The sequence below is a fragment of the Lycium barbarum genome, chromosome 8 (genome assembly GCF_019175385.1).
Source record: "Lycium barbarum isolate Lr01 chromosome 8, ASM1917538v2, whole genome shotgun sequence".
NCBI classification, from domain to species: domain Eukaryota; kingdom Viridiplantae; phylum Streptophyta; class Magnoliopsida; order Solanales; family Solanaceae; genus Lycium; species Lycium barbarum.
In genome coordinates, this window is record NC_083344.1 from 106,704,609 (window position 1) to 106,722,724 (window position 18,116).

Genomic DNA, 18,116 nt, shown 5'->3' on the forward strand with positions numbered 1-18,116 from the left:
AATTGTTAGGGCGGACCTAAAACCTTTAGCTATATGCTCAATTCTGGACACAAAGTCCTCAAGCACCTTACTACTCCGAAACCAACGAACATATCTTTTTAAAATGTGATACTGATGTCGCTCTTTGGACTTCGTAGGAGTTGACACCACCTCATTTATGGCAAGGATCATTGGCTTCGGTTTATCAGAAATCTGAATATTTCTATAGTTAATTTATCTTTCGCTATAGTCAATTTATCTTTCCAGTGGACTGAATTGTTTCCTTTTGTGATTTGGAATCTGTGGCTAAATAGAAATCAAAATAACCAAAACAACACTAGTACTTATCAATTACGTACCTTTCCCATCTATTATAAATAATGCTACTGAATACAAGCTCTTAACGGAGAAAGAGGCTACCAGAAAAACACAATTTGATATCAAAGTCTCTTGGCAAAAGCCTCCAATAGGTTGGTATAAGTTGAATGTGGATGCTAGCTTCAACAAGTCCAAAATGCTCACCCGAAAGGGGGGACTAATTCGCAATAGCCATGGTGACTGGATAATTGGATTTCAAAGAAGTGGAACTCCTTATTCTCCACTTATACAAGGCGAACTACTATCACTAAAGGTGGTTAATGCTGCAGTTGAAGGTCCTGGTGATCAGACATAATTTCTGGCAAGAAAATGAAATAGCACATCTTTTGGCAAAGGAAGCTCTAAAGCAGTCCACTATAAACAAAGTCATATATCAAGTGCGGCCTCCATATTTTGTTGAAGGGAGGCTAGAAGTTGACCGCCAAGGAGGAACATCTTTTGTTGAAACTATCAATGTAAAATCCTAGCAAAAGTTGTCACGACCCTATCAGGGGCCATGACAGGTACCCGGAGCTGACTACCGAGCACCACTTATCATGCTAACTGTCATACTCAACCTGGGTATATCGTTTTCAACACAAACTTATCATAAAACGATCTCCGAATATCTCCCGAAACATGTGTGCATACATAGGTCCATAAGGCTACAAAAATGATGTACAAGATATAAGGATATACACTGAAGAAGTCTCATAACATGTACTACCCGCACATAAGTATCTACGAGCCTCTAACTGGAATACTGAAATCACAAGGACGGGACAGGACCCCGCCATGCCCCAGTATACACAAAAGAATATACCAATAGGTTGCACCTCCGGAGTAGTTAGGTGCTCCTGTAGATCTGCTGAGTAAGCTCCTAAGCGTCTGCACCGTTTCCTTGTCTACCTGTGGGTATGAACACACCGTCCATAAAAGAAAAGGACGTCAGTACGAGCAATATACTAAGTATGTAAGGCATGTATATCAACATAATAAAGAAGTAAGAGAACATGAGATGAAGAAATAACTTGTAACTGATTGCCCCTTAAGACGGAATCATGCATGCTAACTTTCATAATAAACAATATCATATCATGTATGCATATATAAACTGCCCGACCATATAGGTACGATATGATCATCATTAGCTCGCGTCCAGGCCTCCCGCGTCCGGGGTAAACATCTCATGCCGCCCACTAGTAGTATCTCCCCAGCCAATTAGGCACGGTGTAATCATCATCATAGCTGCTCACTACGCCTGTCGTAGTGGTGACTGCCCAGCCAATTAGGCACGGTGTAATCTTACATATACATAATTTAAAGCATGCATGAGAGCTCAAGTGAAAGCTGTAACTCTATCAGAGTGATGTAAGGTCGGAAACCTCAGATTACATTATGGAATAATCCTCATCACTATGTCTCACCTTGAAGGAACTAATATTGTGAGGTGAGATAACAACAAGAAGTAACATCAATGAAGTCATAAAGTTAAGATTATCAAGCTCATCATAGCATCATTATCATGGAACATATCTCATCTCTATCACATAAGAAGCTATTACGAATCTTGAACTTCCATCTTTTAGGATGTAAGAAGGTCATGGAGATATAGAAAAGAAATCAGAACATAGGAACCATACTTTTGAAAGAAGGGGACTAGCCTTACATACTTTTACATCTCCTTAACGACTAAGCGCTCTCCTTCCAAGGTCACATCTCTACATGCAAGAGAATTTGTACTAAGGTTAGATCATTAGAAACACGCTTAATTCTAGGCTAAAACGACTATGGGCTAACGAAAATTGGGCAACACTTCCTTTGTTTCGACAATTTTCTCAGTATAATAAACAACTCTCAAATAGCAATAGCAACACCCATAATATCATAATCAATAAACTTCTTCAAGTTAAACATTATTTAATCCTCACAATTCTCTTTCAAATCATCCCCAACCATGATTACAATTTTTTTTTTTTTTTACATTTTTGTTTTACATAAATCATCCCTAACCATGACTACAATACAATAACATATTCATTTACATAATGCTCCCTCAACGACATTAGCATCAGTCATAACAAGATCATACTCATCTCAGGCTAAGAATCATGACTCAAATGAACTTTCTACTCAAAATACCCTTACTTCCATATTTTGGGCTCATATTCTACTTTTTTCTCTAATCCAAGGCGTTCAACCACTCAAAACTTTTAATAAGAATGAGATAGATGTAAAACTCATCGTTGATCATGTAAGGATGAACTTTGGATGAATATACTTCACTTGAGAGAAGCCCTAACTTCAATACCAATAGAATTCTTGACTTCTATCAACCCTAGAGAGCCTATTTTCCCCTTGATTCTCTTGATTCTTGGTAATTAGTCCTTGATCCCCCTTGGATTTATGTTAATATGATGTAGAGAATATTCTAGAGTCTTGAAGACTTGTAGAGAAAGTGGAAACTGAAAAATGAGAGCATGGGTCGTCTATTTATAAATGGAACTGGAAAGTTCCATGGGGGCAGTTCGACGAGCGGATCGACGACGTGTTGACGTGTCGACGGTTCGTCGACTTGCTTCATCGACTTACGCCTGCAAATCTCTGATTGCAGAAGCATATTGACTGTGTCCCAACGATAGTCCATCGACATGTCGACGACCCGTTGACACTGATTGATGTTTGCAGAATTTCCTGATTCAGTTCAAATTGCGTCAATTCGATCCGTTCAACTTATAATCCGGTAAATTACCAGGAATATCGGCTGGTACATTTGTGTAGGGGGTAAGACACTCTGTACCTTAACTTTCTCCAACAAGCTTTCTTCTCTCTCCTCAAATGTCTTTGGAATCTTAATTAGAATCATTAAGTATCTCTTCTTACTTGTAGGAACATCATATACACCTTAACTTGCGTTAGTCTATTCACCGCACAACAACCCTAAATTCCGAGGTGTAAGTAACAAAAGTGTTAGCTTGCAAGCCAACTATAGTAGTTTGAATGGCATCAGTACTATGCTAAGATGACCGGCTCCCAAGTGCACATTGGCGGATCCAGGATTTTAAGGTTGTAGTTGCTTTGCCGCCTTTTATTATGGACAACGGCTGTTAAAAAAAATCAATAAAACAAAGAGAATTTTTGTGATTGGGTTAGGGAAGTGAAGAGGAGGCCGCTAAGAGTTTGAATGTATGAAAGTTATTTTTTCTCTTTTTTGCCACAATGAATTAATTTTTTTTAAATAAAAATAAATTATAACCTTAAAAAGATGAATGAGAAGATTTTCAAAAATAAATGCTTCAAGCAGGTTTCGGACTCCAAACCCCCCACAAACAACACCTTTGTCTTTCGCCTCTAAACCAAAGCACCCACTGATGATTTTGTGTGATGGGTGTTGGTCATTTCTATATGACCTTCCGAAGTTTTCTATATAAATATCCATGGTCTGAGCCGGGTCAATGGGTGCTCGAGCACTCGTAACACCCTATGTGGGTCCGCCCCTGAGCAATACTAGAATGTTATATTTTGCATACCTTAATATTAATATAAGTATCCGTATTCCTCAAAAACAAAAACAAACAAACAAAAAAAAACCTGATCTCACAAGATCCTCCGTCTGATCCTCACAGCCTTTTTTTTTTAGGAAAAAAAAAAGAAAAGAATAAAAGGTCACTAATATGGTGAAAGGTTTAGGCACGACCTCAATCTTATTAACAGCCAAGGATAAACACATGAAGGATTGAAAGAACATATCTGTCCTCTTCTCGGGTATTAGTTTGATTGGTTCATTCCCCTTTATAATTACAAGGGACCCTAATTACAACATCCAAAATGCCCTATAACACATGCAGGACGATGGATAAAAGGAAAAGGTTAGAATGTACCCTATAGTCAAAAAAACTATACATCAAAAAGTTTCTTTCTAGTCCAGGTTCCTAATTGATAAGTTTCTCTCTATCTGTCTTCATTGAGGCTAGCTTTCACCTTCCCTGATAAGGTATTAGCATCCATGAATGGAATAGAAGTTTTCACGCTTAAATCCAAATTGGCAAGCAAGTCAGCAGGTCCATTACTTCTCTATAGCAATGTCTGAATATGTAGCTGCCTTGATTCTTTATTTTCGCAATATGATTAATCACTTGGTTGATTTGCTAAGGTATAAATGAATAATTGCTTATGGCATTTCCCAAAGTTTGGGAATTGGATTTCACCATGATAGCCTTGTAGCCTCTTTCCATAAACCATGTAATTCCAATAAGAATGTTTTTGTTTCTGCCGTGTTACTTGAGCAGATACCAAAGAAATCAGAATATGCCATGACTTTTAGCAAGGCCTAGATTACCTTTGCTACAATCATCTGTTGAGCTTGACTTGTCCATCAAATGGTTGCAACTATTTCATAGGAATAATGTTGAGTCTAAGTTTGACTCTTTCCATTCATTATACAAAATTATTATTTCCATTAATTAGTGATTTGGAAGTGTACTAAAATGATTGCTCACCTATATAAGCAATTCCTGATTCGATCTGGAAAAGTAGTCTTGGGATAGAAATCTTCTATCTGCTATACATTTGAACACATCATCTTTTCCAGATTTCCCAACAAATAATGCTGGAAAATGCTTGCAGTAAAAACATGTACCTTAATCTTAGGCTTAACGATTCACCACTTCATAAGAGTTAGCTACAAACTCGCTAGTGCAGTTATACCCTAGGTACCTCCAAAAAGGGACCATGCTAATAGGAAAATATCTCCCAGCAGAGATTCAGTCAATACATGATTGCTATAGTTTCTCCAAATATCTTGCTCTATTAATAGTATTCCTTATATATTGATCTCTGTAAATAATATCCCTGATTTCTTGCTTTCTTCCTTCATTGTACTCATGTAGCCACTGTATAAATAGGCTTCTATAATCAATAATATGGCAGGGGTCTTTACCATCACTCATATTTGTTTTATGGTATCAAAGCCATCCGCCATATGGATATTTTTTTTTTCTCTGTCACAACCAGAAATGTCTAATGAAACTGTTAATAATACCTCAAATTCTTCTCCTATCTCAGTCATACCAGTAACAGATTCCTCTAACCCAACCCAAATTCTCTTAATTAACACCACTGCTCTTGCCCCAATCAAACTCACCTCCACCAATTATTATTCTTGGCATACTCAATGGGATTCTCTTCTTGTTGCTTATGACTTTGAATCCTATGTTACCACAAAACCAAATGATCACCCAAAAACATCCCTATGGACACGACAAGATCGCTTGCTACGCAGTGCCCTTGTCTCTGCTTTGTCGACCGAGATAGTTCCCTTTGTAATCTCGGCCAAAACCTCATATAAGGTCTGGTATACCCTTAAAAGCATGTATGCCACCTCAAATCATTCTCACTTGATGAGTCTCCATGAAAGCCTTTCCAAAGCTTCCAAGGAGAATATGTCCATCACAACCTATATTCAAAATATTAGGCAACTCTCTAATCAGCTTGCCAATGCTGGCGCACCGGTTTCTCGTGACGATATATTTTGCTTATTCTGAATGGTTTACCTGTAGATTATGATCTAATCTCTGCTGCCATTCAAGCAAGAGATACTCCAATCTCTGTTGAAGAAATGCATCAGAAACTTTTGGATTTTGAAGCCCATCTTAATAAAAAGAAAGTTGCCATTACCGCACCAATAACGGCCAATGTTGCACAAAAGTAAGGAAATTCTAATTTCAATAGGAATTCTAGGCAGCACAATCATAAACAACGAAATTCTTCTACTCTTTTTCGGGGCACCAACAAGGGGGGCCAAAACTCCTCCAATCGTGTTATTTGTCAACTATGTGACATTCCTGGTCATACAGTGAAAACATGTCGTCGTCTCCTTGGGATCTTTCCTTGGATGCAACAGCAACAATACCAGCCATCTAAATCTTCTCATGCTCCTCAGGCAAATGTTGCGACGACTTCTACTAGTAATTCTACCAAGTGGCTTCTTGATTCAGGCGCATCTCACCATGTCTCTAATGATCTTCAGAGTCTCTCTTTACACTCTGAGTATGATGATAATGAAGATATAGTGGTCGGTGATGGTAATACACTTCCCGTAACTCATACTGGATCCTTCATTTTGCCTTCTGCTGCTAGACCTTTAACCTGTCAAAATGTTCTTTGTGTACCAAACATGAAAAAAAATCTTGTTTCTGTTTATAACTTATGTTGTGATAACAATGTTTCTGTCAAGTTCTCACCATTTAACTTTATTGTGAAGGATCTTTCCACGGGCAAGCCACTGGTGGAGGGGACTCCTAGAGATGGTACATATGAGTGGCCAACCGAATTCTCACATCAAACCATGCCATGCCATACATCACCAAATATTAATGTTGTTTCTAAAGTTTCTGCTCAATGTTGGCATCAACGATTTGGTCATCCTTCTTCCAAAATACTACATCATGTTTTGAAGTACTTTTCCTTTTCTAGTTCAATTTTAGATAAAGACTTTGTTTGTAATTCGTGCAAATGCAATGAAATGCACAAATTGCCCTTCTCTGAATCTTCTCTTACAAGTTCGTCCCCGTTAGAACTTCTCTACACTGATGTATGGGGTCCAGCTCCAATATCTTCTGTTGATAATTTTATTTTTTATTTGATTTTCGTTGATCACAAAGTATATTTGGCTTCTTCCCATGCAACGGAAATCTGATGTCTCCATTATTTTTCCAAAATTTAAGGCTACTGTAGAAAAGTTCTTTCAGAAACAAATCATCTCTGTATATTCTGACAATAGGGGCGAATTTGTTCATCTTAAGCCTTTATTTGAGCAACATGGAATTTCTCATTACTTAACTCCACCTTACACTCCTGAACACAATACCACAGCAGAACGTCGACATCGCCATATTGTCGAAACTGGACTCACATTTCTACATCTATCTCACCTTCCCATCTCATTTTGGTCTTTTGCCTTTCAAACGGCAGTTTACCTTATTAATCGTATGCCTACTCCTATTCTCAGTCATGATTGTCCTTTTGAACGTCTTTTTGGTCGTAAACCCAATTACTCCAAACTCAGAGTTTTTGGATGTTTGTGTTACCCATGGCTTAGGCCATATGCCAGACACAAATTAGAGACCCGATCCACTCCTTGCATTTTCCTAGGGTATTCTAAGAACCAAAGTGCCTATCTTTGCTATGATCCAGCCAAATAAAAATTTGTTATCTCAAGGCACGTTGATTTCGTAGATGATACATTTCCTTTTCAGAATTTTGATTCTGATTCTCCAAGATTTGATTCACCAGACCTACCAAGCTGGCTCCCCCCTTATTTTCTCATACCAATCTCCAACGTATCCTCTACAAATAACATACAAAAAATTCCCTCTCTTCTTACTTCTCAAATAGATTCGATGGCCACATCTACTTCACTCTCAACAGCGTCACCTTGCCGTCTGGAAACCCAAATTTTCATTCCTTCCTCTCAGGTAAATGAAAACTCCACCCACAATACGGAAACGAGATCATCTTCTCATTTGGATTCCTCCAGTTCTCCATATCCCGTGCCTGAATCGACGCACCATATGATTACTCGCTCAAAGAACAACATTTCTAAACCGGTAAATCGCCTTTCCTTTGTTGTTCATACCACACCCAAAATGTCTCATTCTAGTGTATCATCTATCCCACCTTCACAATTTACTACCATGGGTCCATCTAATGACCGCCACTTATCTTCATCTCTTTCATTGGAGCCAAGAAATGCTTCTGAGGCTTTAAAGCATCCGCAATGGCAGGCTGCCATGAAGGCTGAAATTGATGCTTTAAAAACCCAAGGCACATGGACTCTTGTTCCAAAGGATGCATCTAAAAATCTTGTCGGATGCAAATGGGTTTTTCGAATCAAATATAATCCAGATGATTCCATCAACAAGTACAAGGCATGACTTGTCGCTAAAGGTTTCCATCAAAGACCGGGGCTTGATTACGGTGATACCTTTTCACCGGTGGCTAAACAAACAACTGTTCGCACTCTTTTGTCACTCGCCGTTATAAAAAACTGGCCTCTTCGACAAGCAAATTTTAATAATGCTTTCCTTCAAGGAACGCTACAAGAGGAAGTTTACATGAATCAACCACCGGGATTTGTTGACTCCTCTAATCCAACTCACGTTTGTCGGCTTTGTTATACCCCATTTTAACCCGGGAGTTGAAGCGGAGTACAACATATTGGAGATTCCTAAATATGCTTTATTTTAAGGAGTCGCCACCTAATTGATTTTAAGGTGAATTAGGGCACCTAATTATTAACTAAGGTAAAGCTAACTAAACCTCCGTTAATAGTCAGCTTAACCAGTGTAATTCTAGGTAAAGGTTCTATATTATCCTAAAGGGAATGGGTTAGGCATCCTTTAGAATCCGTTAACTACGGTTATCCGACCAAACTTAGGTTAATGAATTAATGCTAAATAAGATGCTTTAAATTTTAAGAAAAGGGTTAGGAAATGTTGCTAGAGTTTTTAAGGAAAAAATATAAGAATGTTGCTTAAAATAAGACTTGAGGAATATGCTAAAGCTTTAAATAAAATGCTATCTAAAACAAGACTTGTAGGATAATTGCACAAAATAGACCTCAAATGCTATTTAAAATAAACTATAAATGTTGCTAATGTTTTAAATAAAAATGCTATTTTTAAAATGAAGCTTGCAGGAAATACGATATTTCGCATATAAGTGATAACTTTTAGGAAAAAGACTTAGCACATTTAAACTTTGAATAAAATCATGTGATATGAATATGGCAATGTAAAAATCTAGACTCATTTTTTATAAATAGGATGCAAAGGGAGTGAATTTTCTTTCTCTTTTTATTGACTCTTATTAACTTAGCTAAACTACGTGTGATTTATAAAACATACTGGAATTTACATTTGCATATTAGTGATGTTTTGAGATTAAGATAATAAGAATAAAATATGATTCCTTTGACTCAAAAATATGAATTTATGCTATCAGTTATTCCAGCAGTGAATGTTATAGATACCATGAATAACCTTTTTTTTTTAAAAGAAGAAAATGAAACTTATGGGATTAATTATTAGTCTTCGTCAAACTAACTACCCACTACTAAAACTAAAACCTACTAATATTGCCAAGGTTCATTTTATCTAAGGCAACAAACAAACAAAATCAAGTATTAACTGTGCAATACAAGATTAAGGCATATGAATAAAATAGAGGAGCAAATGATGTTAAATGGGCTCGGTCCATTTTCGGACGACTGTGATTTTGCTGCTGTTAGGCCTCGGCCCAGCAAAAAATATGTATGCTGCTGCGAGTGGGCTGGACACGGAAGATGATCCGAGGAGATCATGTTGGGCTTTTAGCCCAACACCAAATGCGGAAGAAGATGAATCCGAGGGACTCGTATGCGGTGGTCATGCATAAAAATGAAAGGAAAAGGATTAGTATGGATCTAGATAATTAATAATGCAAGATTCATAACTCAAAGAAGAAATTGCAAATACTATCACATAACAATAAGAAAAAATAATTTTAATTCGGCTAAGACAAACAAACACGGCCTAAATGAGATATTGTACAAGAGTGGGCAAAACCGTAAATCAAGTTTATTGTACACATAAAGGTCCAACACAGGAATAAGTATGATCCAACGGACAGATGCAAAATCCAAGAGAACAAACATATACTCCTGAATGGACAGTTTTAGACACGTGTATGCCAAAACCGAGGGGCAAAGGAACTTCTTATTCCTAAGTGAAACATGTTCAATTTGACAGATCCTTCATGGCTACGTTTAAACAGCACAGACATGCATTCAAGTGTACAATATAGACTCTTAGTGAAGCAGTTGTTGGCCAAAAAGGAGCAATAATAACTTATTCAAGAGGAATGCAGCAACCAAGTAACAGCAGTAAATAACAGTAGAAAGGCCAAAACGCAACAATATATTCCTTTAATTGGAAGTCCATAACAGCATATTCAGAACATTCAAATGTAATTTGATTTCTTATCTTGAACACATTATATTCATAACTAATCAGAACCCAAAATATATTTTTTCCTTTAAAATACATATGATTCATACGTAGCTTGAAATATAAATACATAACTCTCAAAGACTGTTTATTCTTTTTGGAAGATTGACTAGTGTCACATTAAGCAAACAAACATGACTCACAAATATCATCACTAACATCGGGTGATTCACACATCATATTAAAAAAAAAAAGAGTGTTTTTTAAACTAGCAAGCTTTATTTTGAGAGGAAAACCAGCCTGTTAAAGGAATCAAACTCATAAAAATGCAGTATCATTCTAACCTCATTAGATGACTTTAAATGAATGAATCAAAATGGACTTCCCAATTGCTAATTCTTCAACTTATATTGGCTAAGACTAACATGAGGAAAGCATAAAACGCATCACTAATCAATACCATATGCAAGACATGCTTTATTCTTAAATAGATTACTGAAGAATCAAAGCAAATATAAGGCAGCCCAAACAGCACATAGGAACAAACCAATATCTTAGACTATCATTGGTGTATCATAAACCCCAAAGAAATCAGATAAGTACACAGGTATTGACTAATCATTTGAGTTTGAGGCAGTTTTATGCTTAACTGCATCAAATTGGGTGTATATATACTTGAATAATCATACTAGAGTTTTAAATGCTATCTCAAGTTCATTTTTTACATATAAGAATCTCATGCAACTGATTTGAAACCTTTTCAGGCCCTTTGTTCGATCTAAACCTCTCATGAACCCCTTAAAAATGAATCACATAGCAAGTAGATTTTCAAACAGGCTTTCACTCAAATGCCTAAATCAGATGGTATACAAATGAATTATACCACATTTCTCATGGAACAGGATTGAAACCACAGATGAAAGGGAAGGGAATTTGAACTGGGCATCAGGGAATAAGGGGAAAACAACACTCACATTAACATTGCCACTTCCTTATATAACTGAATTCAAACACTTAACCACACCACAAGTTACAGACCAAGATTTACTGATTCAGATTAAACGAATGACCATTATGAATTAAGTTAGTAGCAAATAAATCACATGAGGGCATTCAGATTTCACACAAACATACCTAGCCAACCGACACATACTAACCTATCGCGAAATAATTGTCATTAGTCTCAATCTGATTTGCCAACTTAAACCCAACTGAAACAAAAATAACTTGTATGCTAACTCACATCAAGGCCAAGCTAAACGACTAGTTTATATCCTGGACTTATACGAACTTCACAAGCCTAATCCAAACAGAAACCAACATAACGTCCATCACCATTAACAACTATTAGACTAACCCGTCAACTAAATAATGGGTATATGAACATATAAACGCATAAGATAACAGAGAGCATTTAATTCACCGATAAATATATAAAGAATGGATGTTTACTGACCTTCTTCAGGTGCAGCGAAGTGAGGCGCGGGTCTTGATAGCTACTCGAACACTTCAATTCAAGGTTGCGAAACTCGGATTCGCAACAAACACAGAACAGACGAAAAATCGTTTGAGTATTTTGATTCGATATCTTTGCGATATTGTGACAACTAAACAAAATATTTCACAGGGGGTTTCTTGAACTGAAAGAAAATCGGCTATTTGGGAATTTGCTGAATCCAAAAAAAAATCCCCCCTTTACTGGATGATAAAAATGAATACTTATAGGCTGATTTAGGGTTTGAGTTTGAGAGGAGAGGGGACAAAGGCGTGGGGAACAGGGGTAACGTGGGTGTGACAGGGGTAACGTGGGTGTCAGAGGCGTGGTTGTGACAGAGATGTCGGAGGTGAGTGGGGTGTCGATGGGGAGCGTGGGTGTGACAGAGATGTTGGGTGTGGATGCGTGGTGTCGATGGTGAGTGGGGGGTGTTGATGACGAGTGGGGGTGTTGATGATGTCGGCGGAGGTTGGAGGCGGTGAGGATGGGTGGCGACGGAGAAGATGGGTGGCGACGAGAAAGGGAAAGGGGAAGGTTGAGCTGCGGCGGAAAAAATGGGGAAAATCAAGGGGAACCCTAAAAAGGGTTCCCTTATTCGAATGACAAAATGGATCGGACCCGGTCCACTTGTGGACCGGGTCAATTTTAGACTGGGTATCAAAAGAATAGGCTAATAAATTAAAACACGAATTATTCTAAAAATTGAGATAAGGGATATGGACTAGTCCAAAATTATCAGGAGTCAAACAGGCTTTGATTTGGAGTCCGATAAGTCAAAATGCGGACCGAGTGCAAGAAATAGTTCGTCTTCGAAATTTGAATAAAAGACCCATTTTGATTAACGATGTACTAAGGGTGCCAGAATATCACCTGGTACGAAAAAATGTGTAATTGTAAAAAGACCCGGATAATAAATTATATGTTGTTGCACTGACCGTGCAATAAAAAAATTTTAACGATAAATGAAGCTATCATTTTAAATGCGCGAAAATAAATGCGATGTGCATGCGGGAGTTGATAAAATGCCGAGAAATGTCAGTTTCAATAATACTAAATAGCCGTAGCGAATGACTAGCGGTAATAGTACTGCTAATAATGATAACAATAATGATAATGGTAATAATGATAATGGCGATAAAAATAATAATAGATATAATAATAATAGTAGATAACAAACATTGATAATTAAAATGATAATAATTAATAATAATAATAAAGATGGTAATAATTAATAACAAGATAACAATAATAAATAACAATTATTGATAGTGACAAAACGTTAATAAATTAATAATAATAACAATAATAGTGGTAATAATAAGATAATAATGATAATAATAATAATAATGATGATGATAATAATAAATAAATAACAATTATTGATAAAACAATGACAATAATTAATAATAAAATAACGATGATAATGATGATTAATAATTGATAACAAAATAACGCTGATAATAGTGATTAGTAATTAACAATAATAATAATAATGACAATTAGTAATAATGATAATTTAAGAATAATAATAATAGTTATTAATATTAATAATAATGATAATAATAATAGTTGTAACAGAATAATAAAACGTCGTTATTGATAAGAGACTAATAACTATAGTAAACATAATATATATTATTATTTATTTATTTATTTTTATTTATTTTTTATTATTATATTTTTTTTTATTTGTTTATTTATTTTATTTATTTTTTAATATTAGAAGCGCAAATATGTATTTCGGAGGAGAGGCGGGACAAAATTGGGTGTCAACAACTTGTCCCTCTTTGCCTGATAATGATGAAGGAGTTTTCGGGCAAAGACGTTGACTTAGTAGCCTATTTTGTCCCGGCTAGAGGATTATGAAGGACTAAGGGTAAAGAAAATTACGGCCGAACTCCGGTCTCTGAATCGCCTATATATCTCGGGCTGCACGAGAATCAGGCCGTGTGTAGTTCTGGAAAGACTACGACACCTATGACTGGCAACTCACGATTTGATGCGAATCTTCGCAAAAAATATTGTCCCAGTGTCGAGTTATGATGACACTGAGTATTGTGATAGAACTCCGAAAATTGAGTGTGCCGGAATGCGAACAGAAAATTTGAAATTGAAGCCGAGTGTTCGAGGTAGATCATTGACCCTTGTCGGAAGTTTGCTTATCCTTCCCGACGTATTGCCCCAGTTCGCTGCCGAAGAAATAGTTCCACGTTGCGCTAAGGCTCCTGCGAAACTTTAAACTAGATAAAATAGTCAGTAAAAATAAATATTGAAGTAAAGCGATGCAAGTGCGGTGCAATGCGGCTGCGAGCGCACGCAGGAGCATTTGAAAATAATAATAAAACAAGGCAGGTGCGACGCGATGTCTTATGCAGAAATTTTAAAGGGCGGTGCGCAGCCTTATGCAAAAACTACAAAGGGCGGTGCGCAGCCCATGCGAGCATGGAAGGCGGTGCACAACCTTATGCAGAGAATTTAAATGGGGTGGTGCATGGCCCAAGTAGTATATGAATATGGAAATGATGCAAAGGGCGGTGCGCAGCCTTATGCAAAAATTTTAAAAGGGGCGGTGCATGGCCCAGGCAATATATGGAAACGATGCAAAGGGCGATGCGCAACCCCTGCATCATATGAAAGGTGGTTGAGCCCGAAATGTCCTATTTTAGGGCGGAAGAACCCGGGTATCCTGTTTTAGGGTGGAAGAACCCGATATCCTATTTAAGGGTGGAAGAACCCGATATCCTATTTAAGGGTGGAAGAACCCGATATCCTATTTAAGGGTGGAAGAACCCGAGCATCCTATTTTAGGGTGGAAGAACCCAATATCCTATTTTAGGGTGGAAGAACCCAGTATCCTATTTTAGGGTGGAAGAACCCGATATCCTATTTTAGGGTGGAAGAACCCGATATCCTATTTTAGGGTGGAAGAACCCGATATCCTATTTTAGGGTGGAAGAACCCGATATCCTATTTTAGGGTGGAAGAACCCAATATCCTATTTTAGGGTGGAAGAACCCGATATCCTATTTTAGGGTGGAAGAACCCGATATCCTATTTTAGGGTGGAAGAACCCGATATCCTATTTTAGGGTGGAAGAACCCGATATCCTATTTTAGGGTGGAAGAACCCGATATCCTATTTTAGGGTGGAAGAACCCGATATCCTATTTTAGGGTGGAAGAACCCGATATCCTATTTTAGGGTGGAAGAACCCGATATCCTATTTTAGGGTGGAAAAACCCAAGTATCCTATTTTAGGGTGGACGAACCCAAATGCTGTGCGTTTGCGAACAATGATGCTGTGCCTTTGCGGGGCATTTGAAAGTAATAATGCAATGAAGGTGCGGTGCTTTTGCAGTGCGGGACATTTGAAAGCAGTAGTGCGTATGCAGTGCGGGAAATTCAAAGCAATAGTGCATATGCATTGCGTGGTATTTAAAATAGTAGTGCATGCAGTGTGGGGAATTTAAAGCAATAGTGCATATGCGGTGCGTGGTATTAAAAATAATAGTGTATGCAGTGCGGGGAATTTAAAGTAGCAGTGCGGGGCATTTAAAATAGTAGTGCATGCAGCGCGGGAAATTTAAAGCTATAGTGCATATGCGGTGCGTGGTATTAAAAATAATAGTGTATGCAGTGCGGGAAATTTAAAGCTATAGTGCATATGCGGTGCGTGGTATTAAAAATAATAGTGCATGCGCAGAGCATTTGAAAGCAATAATATTTGTGCGTGTTATAGGAAGATTCAAACCGCTCGGTGCGCAGTCCCTGCAAAGCTGTAAGCATACTTCGGCTTCCGCAACTGGAAGCCTTGGCGATATTTCACCTTGCTAAAATGTTTCCATGAGTAAAATTCCTGCGCTCAAGGAAAATTATGAGTTTCGAAATTTGTGTTGATTTTGAATCATCCTTGAATCACCCTTTGCTTCATGACTTTCGTGAGGTTTTCTTGATGCTAAGCTTCGTATGCCGTGCATTATCGTTGAGGAGTAGCTAAAAATCGGTTCTGCGTTGCTCAAAGAAAATTTGTTAGTATAAAAGAAAGTGGTTGCCTTGCGTTGAACATTGAAGCTTTGGCTTTGAATCTGTGCTTCTCGTTGCTATGCCATTGCGGAAATCTGATTATGTGAATATGGCTCGGGATAAGCCGTCTGCAAAATTTCTCCAGTTCGACTTGGGAGGAAAATTGGAATTTTTTATTTATTGAGACCGGACCCAACATGGGCGCCTACGTATCCTGCTACTAACAGGAATCAGGTCGACCGTAGTTCAAAAAAAAAGTCTAGAAAAGATTACAAGATAGCGGCTATTCCTAAAGATGGGCATGTGGAGAATGATATTCTCAAGTGGCGAGATGATGTCCCTGTCAGTCTGCTTGACTTGTTGCACGCTTTCTTTTCAAATGCCTCGGTGCCAGTTTCGATGGATCACCCTTAACAACAGTTGTCTTTGTGTTTGCAATATTATCGGCTGAAGGCTCTAGCTGCAGCTTTATCTTGCCACTTTCAATCATGCTTTGAATCTTAAATCTTAGTGCTGGACATTCTTCAATGTCATGTCCTTGGATGTTTGAGTGATAAGCACAACTCTTAGATAAATCAAAGTTTGGCGGTGGATGCTTAGGTATAAATCCCTTCTTTGGTTGTAGAATACCCTTAGAACTCAACCTCTTAAGTATGTTTGCCAATGGTTCATTTAGAGTAGTGAAGCAAAAAGATTTCCTCTTCTTTTTATGTTGAGAGCTTGATTGTGCTTGGTGAAACCGTCGTTGGTAGCCTTGCTGGGAGTTTTGCTGACGAGGACATTGCATGGTGGCATAAGATTGAAAAATTTGGTGACTTTTATGGCATTGCGCTTGATGCATAGTCGTGGAAGCAAATTGGTTTTCCTTCATTTCACTTTGCAGATTTCCTAGTACCTCCGCTTGGAAGGTTTGGTGAACGGCTTGTGTTGCTGAGCTATCTGTAATTCTCCCTTCTTGAATGGCATTTTCTAGTTCTCTACCAATCCTAATCAAATCAGAGAAGTTGTGTGCACAAGCTCCGAGCAACTTATCATAATATAAGTCTTCCTGAATCTGGATGAAGGTTGAGATCAATTCCCTCTCGGATAATGGAGGATGTATTTTTGAAGCTTCTAACCTCCATCGTATGGCATATTCTTGGAAAGACTCATGTGGCGTTTTCTTTATTCTAAGCAGATCAGCTATGTGCGGATCGCCTCCAGTGTTAAACTCGAATTGCTTTATAAATCCGCGGGCCATATCTTCCCACGTAAGCCATTTGCTAAAATCTTGTTTAGTGTACCAATAGAGTGCTGATCCTGATAAACTTTGAATGAACAATCTCATTCGTATGGCTTCAATATGTCCAATACCAATTAATCTGCTGCAATAGTCCTTTAAATGAGCAACGGGATCTCCCTTCCCATTGAAAGTGTTAAACTTAGGTATTTTGTACCCTGACGGAAGCTCAGCGTTTGGATGCACACATAAATCTTCATACTTCAAAATCTGGAAATTTCTCGAACATAACTCTTCATTAATGACTTTCCTCAAATTGTGGAGTTCTTTTCCCAAATCTTCGTGGCAAAGCGACTTGATTTCCTTTCCAGGCCTCCTGTATGGGGATATCGCCAGTTCGTTTTCCTTACTTTTCTCGAATTGAGTGGTGGCTATGGAAAATTGAGGATTAGGAATTATCGCTACTTGATCGGGAGTGTAGGTCGAAGGCATTTGTGGAATGGTATAGGTAGGATTTAAGTGAGGCGAAATGGCTAAGGAAACGTTGCTGGAAGTTGAGGTTGTGTTAGGAAGAAGGCTTAAGGTATTTCCCAGATTGGCTACAATATTTTTTCGAACCACCTTTCCCTTGCTATCGTTTTGTTCTTGCACCAAACGCATACCAGTGTTGAAAGCTTCAAATCTCTCTGCCATTGTAGTCTCGTCCTTAATGCAGATTCGCAGCCAAAACAATGTTCAATGCTAGACAACCTTTTAAAGAGAAAAGTAAAACTTCATAAACAAAATAAAATGTTAGTGCATGAAGTAAAAGCTTCATAAACAATATATATATATATATATATATATATATATATATTTTTTTTTAAGTGATCTAATTAAGCAGGCTCTAGATTAGAGACGACTTGAGTCATATAAAGGGAACGAACGGACGACAATGAATCATCAGCTATTTAGCTCTGACGGTTGAGAATGAATCGGAAGAAAGAAAACTGCATTGGAGTAGAACATGCCATTTGAGAAAGGTTGACTCATATCGAACGCCAAAGCTTGGTTCTGAG

General features: G+C 37.8%; 1 protein-coding gene across 1 annotated transcript; it reads right to left on the bottom strand.

The window, feature by feature from the left end:
* Positions 1 to 16,182: 16,182 nt before the first annotated feature.
* Positions 16,183 to 17,751, bottom strand: LOC132608084 (uncharacterized). The gene has a single exon (XM_060322158.1). The coding sequence runs from the start codon at positions 17,749 to 17,751 to the stop codon at positions 16,183 to 16,185; it is 1,569 nt and encodes a 522-aa protein (XP_060178141.1).
* Between the last annotated feature and the right edge of the window lie 365 nt (positions 17,752 to 18,116).